The following is a 16,789-nucleotide window of genomic DNA, read 5'->3' as shown; positions in this document are numbered from 1 at the left end:
TGACTCATGATTTTTTTCTTGACGTCGTTTTTTGTTGCTGTGATCTTTTGATGTTAAAGTCTAGTGTTGACCACAGAAAGAGACTTACTGTGATTATACTGTAATCTGTGAAAATCCTCTGTGTGCAGCTGATGGTTAAAAGAAAACATTTCAGTTCATTCAGATCATTTTTATGTTGACAATAGAAAACCATCCTGAATGGTCGGTTTGAATAAGTGCAAATTTAGATCCTATATGGTTGAAAATAACTTAAACATATCGTGATTTATTTCGTGTTTTGTGATATAGCAAAAAAATATTGTGATATTACATTTTCCTCATATCACCCAGCGCCACCATAGATGTCCATACATGACGTCTAACAATGAAGAATGACACGGGGGAAATGTATTGGACAGAAAGAAAGGTGCAAAAAGACACATTTATGAGTAATTACAGAGCAATCCTGCCACTTAGTGCAAATTAATATCAGCCGGTTCAGTCCCAACTATGGCCTCATTAGCCAGGTTTCACACAAGAAGCGTCTCATGATGGGTAAAACCAACAAGCTCTCTCAAGACCTTTGCACACTTAAGACTGATGGCATCGGCTACAGAAGAACTTCTAAGTTACTGAAGGTTCCAGTGAGCACTGTTGGGGCCATAAACCTGGCGTTGCCCCTGCAGGGTTTTTATTTATTTACGATAAACCAGCCACGACCAAGCGCTCCCCACACGATTTCAGACAGACGAGTGAAAAGACTTATCAGAAGAACGACCTGGAACCAGCAGGTACAATCGTTCCACAGGAAACAACAACATGACCTGCATCACACACACGACTCCTAAAAGCCACTGGCAGGGTTTCTGGATGTCAGCCACTTGCTGACATGTATTTAAAAAAAATTTAATAATTTCTTAATAATAATATTACATTTTTCTATTTGTGTATTAATGACATGACATGTACTGCCTACCTGGAGGCTGCTGTGGCCATGAATACTGCTGCCAGTCTTGGAGCACGTAGGTGAAGCGAATGGCGATGTTGACTGGAGGCAGAGGGAACAGGGAACAACCCTGATGACAACAGGAAGACATCAGCTCATGTTTATGGTAACAAGCTGCAGCATTAATCTCTCTGTACAGGCGTGGATTACACCTCGTCATTGTCGGCTGTTTCTGGGAACATACTGAACACATTTAACCCTCATGTGTGGATGATGACAACATCAATCAGGATTTTTATTCTTCTTTAGGAATGAATATAAGATTTTTGAACTTCATTTTTTAAATGTCCACTTAGGTGGACAACATCGGTTTTGACTTATGAAGGGTATGGAGACATCAGTGTGTAGTGTTTCTGTGCAAGTTTACCATCAACACCAACACAAATACAAGAAAACAGCCTTTGAATAGCTGCAGACCACTGTGCATGAAAGGGTTAAACAACGTGATGTCTGGGAATCCATTGTGTTTCCAGGAATAGGAATAAACAAAGTTCAAACAAACTGATCATTAAACCGACATCCACTTCCTAACAGTCTTTATTTTATTCACAAATTAACTCCACAAAAATCCAGAAACCGAATTTACACAGAATTAGACGTCTTCTTCTTCCTCTTCTGTTTTCCCAATGTTCACATAACTAAGCAGTGTGCTGTACTGTTATCAACCTGCTCTTTGACGAACTATTACAAGAATATATTCTTATTATAAGATAAGATGTTTGTGTTATTTTCAAGTTGAATACAGTTTTTGTGTGACTGTCAGAGCACAGCAGGAGGAGGAGGAGGAGGAGAGACTGTACATGAGCAGGAAAAACCAGATGAATAAATGTTTTAGAAAATACATTTACATGCACTTCGTGGATGCTTTTATGATTATTAGTTGCATTTAACAGGATTCACATCGTCCTAAAATCGTCTGGAACAGGATGCTGAGGTGATACTTGTAGAACATGGGTACATGACGCTCTGTGGCTGCACAATTTTAATTTTTCTTTATTAAAAACAAACAAACAACCTTGAAATATGATCCATATAAAGATGTTTGTTCCAGAGCACTTACTATCTTAGATTTGAAGATGTCGAGCAGGCCGGACAGGTGGTTGTACTGCACGGGCGCTCGACGCAGGTGAACGATCTCAAAGTCGGTGCGCACGCCTGGTCCTTTGCACTCTCCGGCATACATCCGCCTCCACTTCTGCTGGATCTGCACAAACATCGGCACCTGACTGAACACAAGATAAACAGCAGAAGGCATTACTAGCAGGATCTCTGGTACACGCCCGACATCCAGCTTCAGTTTCTCTCAACCAGCAACAATCCAGCTAAACTAAACAGTCCGACTGAAACACAGAGCAACAAGCTGCAGAACTGCATTGTACTGGCATGTATGTCAGCACTGTCACTGCACGGACCACTGAGTGCTACACAGACTGGTTTTAATATGTTGTGTTCATTGGCGTAATCTGGGGCTGCAGCAATTCATCACTTCTAAAAAAATCCTCCAAACCCATTCTTTGCTGCGATGCAGCGATGCAGCGATGCAGCGATGCAGCGATGCAGCGATGCAGCGTGCTCTGTGGCACAGACTTGTTCAACGATGTAAACGTGTGTGAGGGATAGGTCAGTAGGTAGAGTGGCTGCCCCGGGATCAGAAGGTTGGGGGTTTGAATCAAGTGAAAAGCTAAGCTGAGGTACCCCTGAGCAAGGTCCCTACACGTCTGCTACCCACCAGCTCGATAGCTAGCCGGGAGCTCGAGGGTCACTGAAGCCGCAGAGAACGGCACAACTCCCGGCACATCATATTCAGATCACCGCAGACTTTCGCTACTCAGGTTAAACGTGATATATAAGTCACTTAGACAACCTAAAAATGTTATTGTTGGACTTTTTTCAGTGTTTTATTTGTTCGTGAGTAAATCGGTTTGGCTGAGATTAAAGTTATTAGATTAGATAAAATAAAACTTTATTAATCCCCCAGGTGGGTTCCTCCTTGGTTTTCACACAGCTGAATAAACGTCAAACAGAAAACTGATTAAACAGAAGTGTGAGATGGTCGAGAGTTTACTCCAGTGTCCTGTTATATTTTAGACAGCAAGGAGCAGACGGCCGAGTTTATTAAACTCCACCGAGACAGCAGTGACGCTAATCCGAAGGCGAGACCGTCCAATTTAACAGCCGTTTACTTCCGGCCTACCCGACCTTCTCAGGACCCGGCCCACATAGACCGCGAAGGCCGGGTCCTCAGGAGGATGCAGCCCATGAATTTGGACACGACCACTGACATGTTACAAAACAAACTCACATCGCTATCAGCAGCCATGTTGTTGCCTTTGGCTGCCTGATCGGTTCAGGAAATTAGGATGTTTTTCTACGCATGTGCGAAAAGGTAGTCGCTTCCTCTATAGTTCTTTCACAATAAAATAAAACAAACAAATTCTAAATTCATCCATCCATCTTCATCCGCTTTATCCGAGGCCGGGTCGCGGGGGCAGCAGCCTAAGCAAAGAGGCCCAGACCTCCCTCTCCCCAGCCACCTCCTCCAGCTTATCCGGGGGAATACCAAGGCGTTCCCAGGCCAGCCGAGAGATATAATCTCTCCAGCGTGTCCTGGGTCTGCCCCGGGGCCTCCTCCCGGTGGGACATGCCTGGAACACCTCACCCAGGAGGCGCCCAGGAGGCTCCAATCTCTAAGGGAGAGGCCAGCCACCCTTCGGTGGAAGCTCATTTCTGCCGCTTCTATCCGCGATCTCGTTCTTTCGGTCACTACCCACAGCTCGTGGCCATAGGTGAGGGTAGGGACGTAGATCGACCGGTAAATGGAGAGCTTCGCTTTTACACTCAGCTCCCTCTTCACCACGACGGACCGGTGCAGCGTCCGCATTACTGCAGCTGCAGCCCCAATCCGTCTGTCGATCTCCGGCTCCCTTCTCCCATCACTCGCGAACAAGACCCCGAGATACTTGAACTCCTCCACTTGGGGCAGGAACTCATCCCCGACCCGGAGTGGGCACTCCACCCTTTTCCGGCTGAGAACCATGGCCTCAGATTTGGAGGTGCTGATCCTCATTCCCGCTGCTTCACACTCGGCTGCGAAACGTTCCAGTGCGAGCTGGGTGCATTGTGTGCCGGGTGGCGGCCAGGAGCGGAGGCCCTGGCGGACTGACCCCCGGCTGCCAAGACTGGCAATAGGGACAATTCTAAATTCAATTCAATTTTATTTGTGTAGCGCCAAATCACAACAACAGTCGTTGTGCAAAACTCATTCAGGCATTTGATGACAGGTTTCAAGATGTGAAGAATATCCAAAAGGAACTGGAGATGTTTGCTACGCCGTTTAATGTGCAACCATCTGTGCCAGACACTTTCCAAGTGGAAATAATTGGGCTGCAAAACAACTACGAGCTCAAAGCTAAGTATAACAGCCTCTCTCTGCTGGACTTTCACAAACTGTACGTTCATGCTGAGGCTTTTCCCATCCTGGCGAGACATGCCCTGAAATTTGCATCTCTGTTTGGGACAACGTACCACTTTGAACAGGTCTTTTCAAAACTGACTCTTGCAAAGAGGCGCTTCCACTCAAGACTAACTGAATCAAACTTGAAAAAGCAGCTTCGAGTGGCATCATCATCATCACTGCCAGCTGACATCAGACACCTCGCCAAAAAGAAACAGTTCCAGCCATCTCATTAGGTGAGTCTGATGAGCAGAAATGCAGCAGTAACACAGCAGCAGCCCAAGCAGAGAAGCCTCCTCCAGCTTGTCCGGGGAACGCCAACCCATTCTCAGACCAGCCAAGAGATGTTAATATAAGCAATTAGCAGGGTGTGTCAAAGAGTGAACAGAACATCGCCGAGTCAGCTGACAGCTCCATAAAACGTGTTTCCTACAGCAGCAAACAGGCTTCAAGAAGTGACAGTAAGGAGAGGTGTCAAGATCTGTGGGCCAGTCAGCCTCTTGTGTAAAGGACACAGTGATGCTGAAGTCATAGAGGCTGTGGTCAGGTCAGTCAGCCCAGGTTTCAGTATTCCTGACATGCCTGAGATAAAAGGACCTCACTCCCCGTTAGTTAAAGGAAATATTGAAAGCTCACCAAAAAACTGCTGACTTAACTCTTTGTGCTTGCATTGGCTCTCAGGAAGGCATCAGTGCAGCACCGTACCAGTGACAGTGAGGAAAGCTGCTCATCATTGGTTATGGCTCAAGAACTGCTCCAAAATCGAATTACCACCTCATTCCTGAAAAGCAGGCAGTTTATGAAAGATTTTGAGAATATATCAGTGATTCTTGAGATAAGGGACAAAACATGTCCAAAGTTTCTGTCAACACCATCAGATTTTTTAAAAAGTACAAAAAAATCAGGAATTATTGTGGGTAACTTACACTGTGAGGACCCCTTTACCACTTCCTGTTTGATACACATGCCATGAGGTCACTGCTCTGGTGAGTTTTTTTAATTTTTATTTCATTTATTGCATACCTTTCTGATAAAACTCTGTGTCACAACCATAGTGCATCAACACCACAGTAGAGGCCATAAGCAACTGATGAACAACAAGATGGCGTCTGTCAGAAAAACGTGCTATGAGAGAAAGTAGGGTATTTTGTCAGCACCATCAGGATTTTTGCCTGACGGTGTTGACCCTTTTTCTAATGATTTTGGCAAATGTCACAAAAGTGTCCTATTCACTAATTATATTATTTTTATTACTATTTCAGTCATATTACTTCCTGTGCATTTTACTGATATTTCTGCTTTACAGATGTGTCGAATATTATGGAATTTGCCTGATCTTGAATCTCATAGTTAATGTATACTTTATTAATCCTGTAGGAAAATGCTTAGTCCTCTGCATTTAACCCATTTACTCAGTGAAGCAGTGGGCAGCTACCAATCCATGACCCGGGGAGCAGTGTGTAGAGACGGTACCTTGCTCAAGGGTATCTCAGGATAGCCGCTGTTTGGTGGATTTGAACCCCCAACAGGGCTCTAGAGTGCGACCAAATTTTTCAGTGGTGCGACTAAAAAAAAATATTTGGTTGCACCTGTGCGACCAACTGTTCGGGTAGCAAAAAAAAAAAAAAAAAAATCTGCAACCTTCCCTGTGGTCAACAACAGACACACATTTTGTCCCTATCGTGGACTAAACCAATCAGAGATAGTAAGGGGCGGGACCTCTCTGATTGGCCGTGGTCCAGTTGAAAGTGCAGGTGGAAGTGGGAGGTGAGTAGCTTGAATAAAGCGATATCAATTCATTAAATCCTGAATCGACTTTTAAATATAACTGTTTTGCCAGAAACGCCAGATTCTCAGATTAAAGCTCACAAAACCAGTTCAACAACAACCAAACAGCAAATCAGAGCAGGTACACGGACTCCACACAAAGACGTAAACACAGAGCGGACCCGACCCATCAGAATTAACTTTGTCTTTCTCGGCTTTCTCACCCGACGGCCCGTAGACGGACACGCTGTCGGAGCTTAGCGAATCTGATGCGTCCGGTCCGCGATGTGTTTACGTCTTTTTGCGCTGATTCTGAGCTGCAGGTTTTGTCTCTCTCCAACCAAAATTCACCGAGCTGAATTTTGCTGTTTTGCTTCCACGACTATTAAAATCACATCCATGCACAACTAGCTCTCTCTCTATCTCTCTCTGTACTTCAAGAACAGTTTCCCGTCTCCAATCTCTGTTTTCTGTATTATTTATTCGCTTATTACCCACCAGTCTACCGTTGTTTACAGTGCTGTCGGCTACTGTCTTTTTCTTCAAGAAAGCCTATTTTTTCTGTTGTTCAATACTGAAGAAATTTAAACTTTATATGCAGAACATTGTAGAATATTTTTAAGGTTATCTGCTATAAAAAGCCAGACCAGGAAAATCTCCTTCATGTTTTTCTGTGTTTTATTCTCAGTTACTTTCACACAAAGGAATCTGCTGTGATGTTCACAATTCTGATGAAGTCAGTACTGATAAATGATCAGAATTATAATATTTCTGACTGTCTGAGGCTAAGTTGAATCGAATCGGGACTTTGAAAACCGGAATCGAATGGATTATAGAAATCAGTGATGATACCCAGCCCTAGTGAGCAGCCTGGGCACGACAGAAGTGGATGTAGCTGTAACAGGAAAAGAACTATTGCTAACTTTTCTGTTAAGTTAAGGCCTGATCCTTCTGAAATTCATAGCCAGTGCTCTGACACGGTGTCATCAATCTTTGAATGCTGAAAAAGCACAGTGTATCCAGAAAAACACATTATATTATATAAATTATTATAAAACTTGTGTGCGCCTAACTTTTGTGCCGGTACGCGTACGCCCATGGCAAAAAGTTAGTCTAGAGCCCTGCCCAACGATCATGGGGCAAACACTATCTACTGAGCTATCTCTGCCCCGAGAGCTGGTCTTTTAAGTGATGATGTATGAACCCTGCTTTCGGGTCCAAACTACTCTGTGTTTATTAAGGCTGTTGTGTTTTAACATGTTTTTATTCTTTTTTATCTTGTTCTATTTAATCTGAACAAGCCCCTAAAAACAGTCAGTGATCACTGTCAGCCTAACCATCGGGAACCCTCACGTTAACTTTTATCAAGTGGAAAAAAGTTTCACTGTGTTTATGTTACGCTAACATAGCTGTGTTGCTAGCAATCACGTAGCACATCATTATACACCAGCTAGTCCAACATCAGTAACCCTACAAACGCCAGTGCTGTTTAGTTTTGTCTTCATTTATGTTGGAAGTGATAGCAGAGCTGGTGTTAAGGTGGAAACCGGCGAGCTAACTTCTAACTCTGTTAAATTTCATATATTCTGTTTTCATGGATGCCTGGATGTTACACCTGGTAAAACAGCCACACTGATCATTTTATTAAAGATGAAAGAATTTAGACAGTTTGTAACTCTCAGTGATGCCGCAGAGTTCCTTTGACTTTGGGATCTGCAGCGGAGTTTGGACCTGGAAACGGCTAATGACATCAGACTTAAAGACCGGATAGCATTTCTGTTGCTTAATACATATTTGTGTTGTGAATATTCATCCTTAATATGTGTAAATGCATATGCTTCAGAAAAATTATAGCAATTACAAAATGGTACATTTCAGGCTAGAATAGCAAAGAGGAAGCTGTCAGTAGAGGAACAAAAGAGAAGGAACAGGGATGATCAAAAAATAAGTAGAGAAAAAATTAACAGCCAGCCTGAGTTTCTCATAAAGGGAAAGATGGAGAAATAGAGTGAAAGAGGGAAAAATAAAGAACATCAGTGATCTGAAAGGAAGAGAAAAAAAGGCAGAAGAGAAGGTTTTGGAAACAAGCACAGAGAGTCAAAAGGAGAGAAAGTCCAGCAGCGTCTAAACACACAACCACAGAGTACTTTAGGAATCAAGGAGCAGTAGGCAGCTACTTGCTGGTGAACTATTAAGATGTAGAACTTGACATGTGCAAAAACAGAATTGTTATGATGTGTCTTGTGATATTACAAAGGTTGTTAAGGTTTAATGGTCATTTTGAAAGAAATAATATCCTGTTTTCTACTCATGTGTCACCACTTGTCAACTCCATAATATGGATTTTTTGTTTATTTTTCTGTTTTGAAGAACCATATATTTTCCTCCCTCATGATCTTCCAATAAAAATACGTAATTTTCTAAATAAATATGTAATTTTCACGCTGCTAAATATGATCGTTTCTTATGGAGATTAAATACAAGCTTCTGAAAATATGTATGACTGTAACTCTAATAATCCATGCATCCATCCATCCATTCGCTTCCGCTTATCCTTTTCAGGGTCGCGGGGGGCGCTGGAGCCTATCCCAGCTGTCATAGGGCGAAAGGCGGGGTACACCCTGGACAGGTCGCCAGTCTGTCGCAGGGCCAACATACAGGGACAGACAACCATTCACACTCACATTCACTCGCACATTCACACCTAGTGGCAATTTGGATTATCCAATTAACCTATCCCCACAAGCTTCATGTCTTTGGACGGTGGGAGGAAGCCGGAGTACCCGGAGGGAACCCATGCAAACACGGGGAGAACATGCAAACTCCACACAGAAAGACCCCAGCCTGATGTTGGAATTGAACTCAGGACCTTCTTGCTGTGCGGCAACAGTGCTAACCACCGTGCTGCCTAACTCTAATAATAAAAAGCCAAAACAATCTTACTTTTAAATGTGGTATAATTACTTTGAAAACATATGTGCATAAACAGTAGAACAGAGAAGCTGGTAATAGTCAAAATAGCTGAAACAACTTAATTTAAAATATATATTTTTACATTTCTTTGTGTCTGATGGTGTTGACTAAAACCTTGCACTTCTCCAGCAAAAACATGATTAAAAATTGTTACACCTGGCAGATTGTACCAAAACAAGGTGAGACAGCCAAAACTTTGTGTAACAATTATATGTAAATATGTCTTTAAGAGAGTAAAGAGAGGTTAGTTTATTTTGGAGTAGAGCTCCATTTATTAAGAAAAATTAAAAAAGACAGGAACACTCTTTAGAGGTTTGTGGGTGGCTCTCAAAAGAGCCGTTGTGGGGAAGTCACTCAGACTTCAAACAGGCTACTCCTTTGGTTGCCAAGACACGGCTCCCTCCGCCGAGAAGTGGGCCATGAACTTCTCCCCCACCAGGACAGCCTCTCTGGAGGAGTTGTTTGCTGCTACACGACCCAGGCCTTGCAACGGCTCCACCACAGTAGGTGCCACACCCCTCACAGCAGGTGCCACACCCCTCACAGCAGGTGCCACACCCCTCACAGCAGGTGCCACACCCCTCACAGCAGGTGCCACACCCCTCACAGCAGGTGCCACACCCCTCACAGCAGGTGCCCCTCTCTTGTCCAAACAGCACAGAAAATTGTGGAGAACACACGTTGCCTTCACACACTTCTCCGCAATTTCAGGACGGAGCTCCATGGAGCGCAGATACAACCTCTACTGTGAGGGAGAGAGGGAAGTTCCAGCGCTCCTGGAATCCCTCTGCAATGCACCGCCAGTCTTCAGTTGAAGGCACAGCCATGAAGTCGTCCACTAGACAGTCCCGGATGGACGTCGCTACCTGGGGGGTGATCTGGCTCACCAAGGACATGCCAACTCGAAAACTGAATGCGATGGTCCTGAAGGAGTCCTCGGTGGCAAGGAACCTGGACAAAATGCTGCAGTTACAAAATACATTATTCAAATTCCAAAATACTTTTGTGATGTCAGATTTAAATTACAAAACATAAATCTTACATAAAACCTTTTGTAATTACAAGGATAATTACATGATATATATTAGATATAATCTAAAACAGTCTGCTGGGATTATATACAAATATTCAACTATCCCAGAATTAAACCAGGTCTAAATAAAAAGAAAGGAGTGAGTATCACTACAAAGATTAACCCACAGTGGTCCTCATACCACAGTTTGATATCAGCAAACAGCGAGAGCATACATTGATATGACACCACAGCCATGCTATCATTCAAACACTGATAACGGCATAAATCGAATTACAGTGGGGCAAAAAAGTATTTAGTCAGCCACCGATTGTGCAAGTTCCCCCACCTAAAATGATGACAGAGGTCAGTAATTTGCACCAGAGGTACACTTCAACTGTGAGAGACAGAATGTGAAAAAAAAATCCATGAATCCACATGGTAGGATTTGTAAAGAATTTATTCGTAAATTAGGGTGGAAAATAAGTATTTGGTCAATAACAAAAATACAACTCAATACTTTGTAACATAACCTTTGTTGGCAATAACAGAGGTCAAACGTTTACTATAGGTCTTTACCAGGTTTGCACACACAGTAGCTGGTATTTTGGCCCATTCCTCCATGCAGATCTTCTCGAGAGCAGTGATGTTTTGGGGCTGTCGCCGAGCAACACGGACTTTCAACTCCCGCCACAGATTTTCTATGGGGTTGAGGTCTGGAGACTGGCTAGGCCACTCCAGGACTTTCAAATGCTTCTTACGGAGCCACTCCTTTGTTGCCCGGGCGGTGTGTTTTGGATCATTGTCATGTTGGAAGACCCAGCCTCGTTTCATCTTCAAAGTTCTCACTGATGGAAGGAGGTTTTGGCTCAAAATCTCACGATACATGGCCCCATTCATTCTGTCCTTAACACGGATCAGTCGTCCTGTCCCCTTGGCAGAAAAACAGCCCCATAGCATGATGTTTCCACCCCCATGCTTCACAGTAGGTATGGTGTTCTTGGGATGCAACTCAGTATTCTTCGTCCTCCAAACACGACGAGTTGAGTTTATACCAAAAAGTTCTACTTTGGTTTCATCTGACCACATGACATTCTCCCAATCCTCTGCTGTATCATCCATGTGCTCTCTGGCAAACTTCAGACGGGCCTGGACATGCACTGGCTTCAGCAGCGGAACACGTCTGGCACTGCGGGATTTGATTCCCTGCCGTTGTAGTGTGTTACTGATGGTGACCTTTGTTACTTTGGTCCCAGCTCTCTGCAGGTCATTCACCAGGTCCCCCCGTGTGGTTCTGGGATCTTTGCTCACCGTTCTCATGATCATTTTGACCCCACGGGATGAGATCTTGCGTGGAGCCCCAGATCGAGGGAGATTATCAGTGGTCTTGTATGTCTTCCATTTTCTGATGATTGCTCCCACAGTTGATTTTTTTCACACCAAGCTGCTTGCCTATTGTAGATTCACTCTTCCCAGTCTGGTGCAGGTCTACAATACTTTTCCTGGTGTCCTTCGAAAGCTCTTTGGTCTTGGCCATGGCGGAGTTTGGAGTCTGAGTGTTTGAGGCTGTGGACAGGTGTCTTTTATACAGATGATGAGTTCAAACAGGTGCCATTCATACAGGTAACGAGTGGGGGACAGAAAAGCGTCTTACAGAAGACGTTACAGGTCTGTGAGAGCCAGAGATTTTCCATGTTTGAGGTGACCAAATACTTATTTTCCACCCTGATTTACGAATACATTCTTTACAAATCCTACCATGTGGATTCATGGATTTTTTTTTTCACATTCTGTCTCTCACAGTTGAAGTGTACCTCTGGTGCAAATTACTGACCTCTGTCATCATTTTAAGTGGGGGAACTTGCACAATCGGTGGCTGACTAAATACTTTTTTGCCCCACTGTAAATCGGGACTTGATGAGACCCGAGTATCACTAGAAATATTATAAACAGTCGTCTCCGTACCACAGCTTGCTATCAGTAAACACCGACAGCATTCATTGATAGCATAGCACATCCATGTTAGCACAGGTATCAATAAAGGACTACCGTATTAAACACTTTTACTAACCTCAGGGAGATGGACAGGCGCTCTGCAGGTGGGATTGAGCGTCTGTAGTTGGTGTCAAGGCGGGCAATGCTGGGACCAACGCGGGACAGCAGGTCCTCAAACTGGGCGAGTGAAAGACGGTGGTATTGCTGGAATCTGCCGTCATCCAGGCGCAGCTCCTGGAGCAAATGGTGAAACTCACCAAACTGCTCACGCGTCTGGAGGACCTGATGGACCCAGGTACGGCGAGGACGTCCTTAACGCCGCTGCTCTGCTCCTTTTTGGCTCCTACCTTAAAGCACACTGTGCGCTGTCGATCTTACGTGCTGCACAATAATGTTTAACATTTAGTATTTACTGTTATATTCCCATAGATCATCATGGTGTTGTTTATTTTATTGCTCTAGTCTTCTTCTGCTTGTTTTCTTTTTTCTTTCTCAACAGGTGATCCAGGAAAAAAAAAAAAAAAAGACCCCAACGTATTAGCCAGAGGTCCCTTTACTACGGTTCGGAGCCGCGGACCTGTTTTATTTACGAGATCACTGCAAAAAGTGCAGCCTTATCTAATGTGCACCTACTGTTACTCATTTATATTAAGATTTAAACATCTAGTTGGTGTTGGTATGGAGAGTAACCTTCGGTAATAGTAATAAATCACACAGCAATAGGATATTCATGTAGTTGTAAAGTATTCAGAATATGTTACTTCTATTATCTTTGGTGGAATACATTTTAAAATTAACACTGTCAACAGGTTAGCACCTCATACCACAGTGCAGCAAAGCAGTCTCATGAGCGCTGGGAAGGACACTTAAGGACACTTTAAGGAAAACTTAAACTGAAAGCGAGCCTTTATTTGGGCTGATGCAGAAGGGAGTAGACAAAACATAACAGGGACTGAGACTGCAACTAACCAAAAACCTAAACTGGAAAAACACTAACCTGACTGAAAGGCATAACTATGATCACTGTGAACAGAATGCTGTGCAGATGCATGGAAACTGTGAACCAAGTGGCGTGACGAAAGAGACATGAACATGACCTGCACGGAACCTCATCGTGCGGCTGCATGAAAAACAACATAAACCAAATGGCAAACATGAACTGCACAGAATCCTGAAAAACACTTAACTTGACCGGGGGGAAGTACACAGACGACGCGACACAGACTGTATGAAACACAGAGACTAAATACACATGAGGGATGATCAGGGGAAGTGGCCACACATGGGAGCACAGCTGACACACATGAACCTAACGACAGGACAGGAGAAATGAAACTGAATACACTGACATTGAATACAGACTTTCAAAGTAAAACAGAAAACATGGAGATTAGACGTGACATGAACTTGACAAACAAAGAAAACTTGGACATGAAACATGGCAGAATGTAACTAGATCAGGGGTGCCCAATCCCGGTCCTCGAGAGCTACCGTCCTGCAGCTTTTAGATGCATCCCTACTCCAACACAGCTGAATCAAATGAATGGCTTGTTATCAGGCCTTTGCCAAACACGATGGCATGCTGAAGAGGTAATCAAACCATTTGATTCAGCTGTGTTGGAGTAGGGATGCATCTAAAAGCTGCAGGACGGTAGCTCTCGAGGACCGGGATTGGGCACCCCTGAACTAGATAAACCGAAATGAAACTAGACTAAAAAGAATAACAAAACACCAAGAAACTCAGAATACTGGGTCACATGACCCAGGGCCATGACAATACGGAGGTGTTATCAGCTCAGTATTGAACAAGAAATATTAATGCTTCAAATTATTTGTCCTAAAGGATGCAAGCTATACAGAGTACTGCACATGTGACTTTGTGAACATACCTCATTAAATATAATTCGGACAGTTTTTTAACCTGAATATTTGCAACAAACAAAAAATATACAGAGTCAGTGCTAAAAAAATAATCAGAGGAAAAAATTAACATTTTAACTTAAGCTGCCAAGCGGAAGTAGTTGGTTTCAGTACATAAGTATCGGGCTTTGCTATTTAATCCGTAGCTATTGACTAATGAGGGGTTACTGAAGTGGCAGGTTTTTAAAAGTTGGCGTTAATGTCGTTCCACATGTGGAAAGCGACAGAAAACATGCTGCTGTTTGCACATATTTAATAATCAGCTCTGCACAGGAGCAGAAGCAGAGTCCAGCCTGTTGCTCATAAAGAAAGTACAGTAAGCGTGGTTAGTCACTGAGCAGCCCGGTGCGTTTCTCTTGATTTCTTTAGTCAGGGTAAATTCATTCACCTGCACGGGTTAGCTAAACGAACTTTACAAAACAAGTTTCCCCGACAGCCGAGTGCTCACCTAAGGACCTAAGTTACGGATTAGCTTACACACACATTTAACTTACCGAAAATAATACGGTGGGGCCTCAGGTCCTCCTGTCTGGTAGTCCAATTTACTGAAGAACACCTCAGGCTGTCACTTTGAAATAGCCGGTAATGTAAACGCTGGACCTCTCAGCATCTGCCATTCCCGAACAGACACATGCAAGTTTGTCCGTGACTGCAGCCGCGCTGTACATTTATTTCAGTTTCAATATTTTTTTCGGTTTCATTTCAAGGTGGCATCGTTCTGATCCCATACACACACAAATCCTGATTTACAAGTACAAAATATTTATGACCACAATTTGAGCCCATATACTCTCTCTACCACAGCTGCCTTTGAACTTGCCTGGCCAGGTCTGAGTCCAGCTTTGCTACTCCTGCCAGGTCACATGACACAGGGGTGTGCTCTGATGTCAGCAGGCAGGTCAGTGGAGCCCTCTGGTGGTGGATATATGGCAGTGAAACAGGAGGAGGCCTGAGAACAGACAGCAGGCTTAACTAGCAGGACAAAGTAGCATGTAGTACTTGAAGGAGTCATCACAGCCAATCAGCTCTCAGGAAAATGGAACATCACATAAATATTTCTCTTCTTTGATTTTCATCAATGTATTTCCTTTGATAGATTTTCCGTCAACACTTCTGCTTGATTAGAAGCTCATAGGCAGTTCCTGTCACTCTACAATAAAACAATGTAAAGGCTGCCCTCTCTGCCCTCCCACTAGCTGACACAAGTAAACTGTGCTAAGATGCCCTACATGGACTAAGGTTCTTGGCCACACACATATAGATTTGCTTGGCTGTAGAAATCCATGCCATGAAGCTCCCAGCGCACATTTTTGATGCTTCTGTCTGTGGCAGAGCAGGTTTGGAGCTCTGCAGAGCCTTGGTGACTTTTACTGACTATGCACCCCTACCCATTTATTATGGGTAGGGGTGCATAGTCAACAAAATAGTCAACAAAATATGTAATTTGACATATTTTGTTGTTTTGTGTGTGCGTGTTTGTCTGTGTGAAGTTTTGATGTGTATGTGAAAAACACAATTTTGAAAACACTGGAAAAAGACCTCAAGACATGTTTTCCTTTACTTTCTATGAAACAAAAATTCCCACCAAGGCTTTTCAGTGTGAAATTTAGTGTATAGAAAATACCTGTGCCAGGTTGTCTCCATCTAGTGGTGAACATGGCCTCACCACTACATCAGGTGAGCTTTTCACTGTGCACAGTGACACAAAAGTCATTTAACAATTTTAAAAAAAGCAATGTTACAGATTCAGTAAGAACTGAAGTTTATCATAATCCTTCAAGTTTCACTCAGTAACAGCAGCTTTTTATTATTGGCTATATTTTAGAGTCACATTTATATGAAATGTCAAACAATCACAGAGTGACACTGAACTAAACAATCAATGCCATGTGAGTTGTTCTTGTTTGTTCTTTATCTCGGATTTATTGTAAGCAGCGGGAGTAAAAGCTAAAGAAAAATAGTAAAGATATGAATGAATCTCTGCTCTTACAGCTTTTATTGTGCCATAATGTCTGCTTTGAAACCGTCCTCTTGCTCGTCTCTTGGATGCTCACCTCTTCTTCACCTGTTCCTTTCACCAAACTGCTGCACTCTCGTTCTCTGCTCTCGCCTCCTCTTCTGATTATAATTAGATGCAGTCAGCATGTGCCAAACAAACTCCCCCCAAATCGATCATGTTTGATATGATGATGACGTTTTTAACATCTTATTTATGCACTTGTTGGGTGGGAAAGAGTAAACAAAGATGGGGCATAGAAGCAGAACTGAGTCCTACGTGTGGAGGGACAGTAACTGTGTGTGTATATGTAAGCATTTAAACACTGCAGAGAGTCAAATTAACAGTAACACTATTTTGTCTAAGTCCGCCATTGTAGAAATTCATTTCACCGAAACAATAACATGGCGCACAATGTGACAATAAACGTATAAAACACAAATTCTTACCTAGCAGGAGAATAAATAATCAGTATTTTAAGGCTACTGCATGTATAGATGTCACTGCTGGCTCACATAAGCTAGCTCTGAGACCCGCCAGAGTTTACGCCACAGTTGACTGTCGCGAAAGAGTCGTAAATCACCGGCATTGTAAAACTTAAAATGATTCCAGGGCATGTTATAAAACACCCAATAGATGTACTGGATATTAAACGGTATCAAACGACTAAATGAACACAGGGTTACA

The 16,789-nt window shown here is 43.2% G+C and overlaps 1 protein-coding gene across 2 annotated transcripts in view; it reads right to left on the bottom strand.

Annotated features, from left to right (window-relative positions):
• The window catches only part of LOC146683853 (rab3 GTPase-activating protein catalytic subunit-like), a 30,814-nt gene extending 16,100 nt beyond the window's left edge, over positions 1–14,714 (bottom strand). For both annotated transcript variants that reach the window (XM_085446944.1, XM_085446943.1), the window contains exons 1-3: positions 14,601–14,714; positions 2,046–2,211; positions 956–1,055 (exon numbers count right to left, since the gene is read on the bottom strand). In XM_085446944.1, the coding sequence (XP_085303070.1) occupies positions 956–1,055; positions 2,046–2,201 (256 nt within the window). In that variant the 5' untranslated portion in view covers positions 2,202–2,211; positions 14,601–14,714. The remainder of the gene's footprint in view (positions 1–955; positions 1,056–2,045; positions 2,212–14,600) is intronic.
• Positions 14,715–16,789: the final 2,075 nt, after the last annotated feature.

This window comes from Copadichromis virginalis, linkage group LG22 (genome assembly GCF_057382275.1).
Source record: "Copadichromis virginalis isolate Kocher_CV1m ecotype Utaka linkage group LG22, C_Virginalis_male_GT1.1, whole genome shotgun sequence".
NCBI lineage: Eukaryota > Metazoa > Chordata > Actinopteri > Cichliformes > Cichlidae > Copadichromis > Copadichromis virginalis.
Note: the sequence above shows the minus strand (reverse complement) of the source record. Positions and strands in the feature narration are given on the sequence as shown.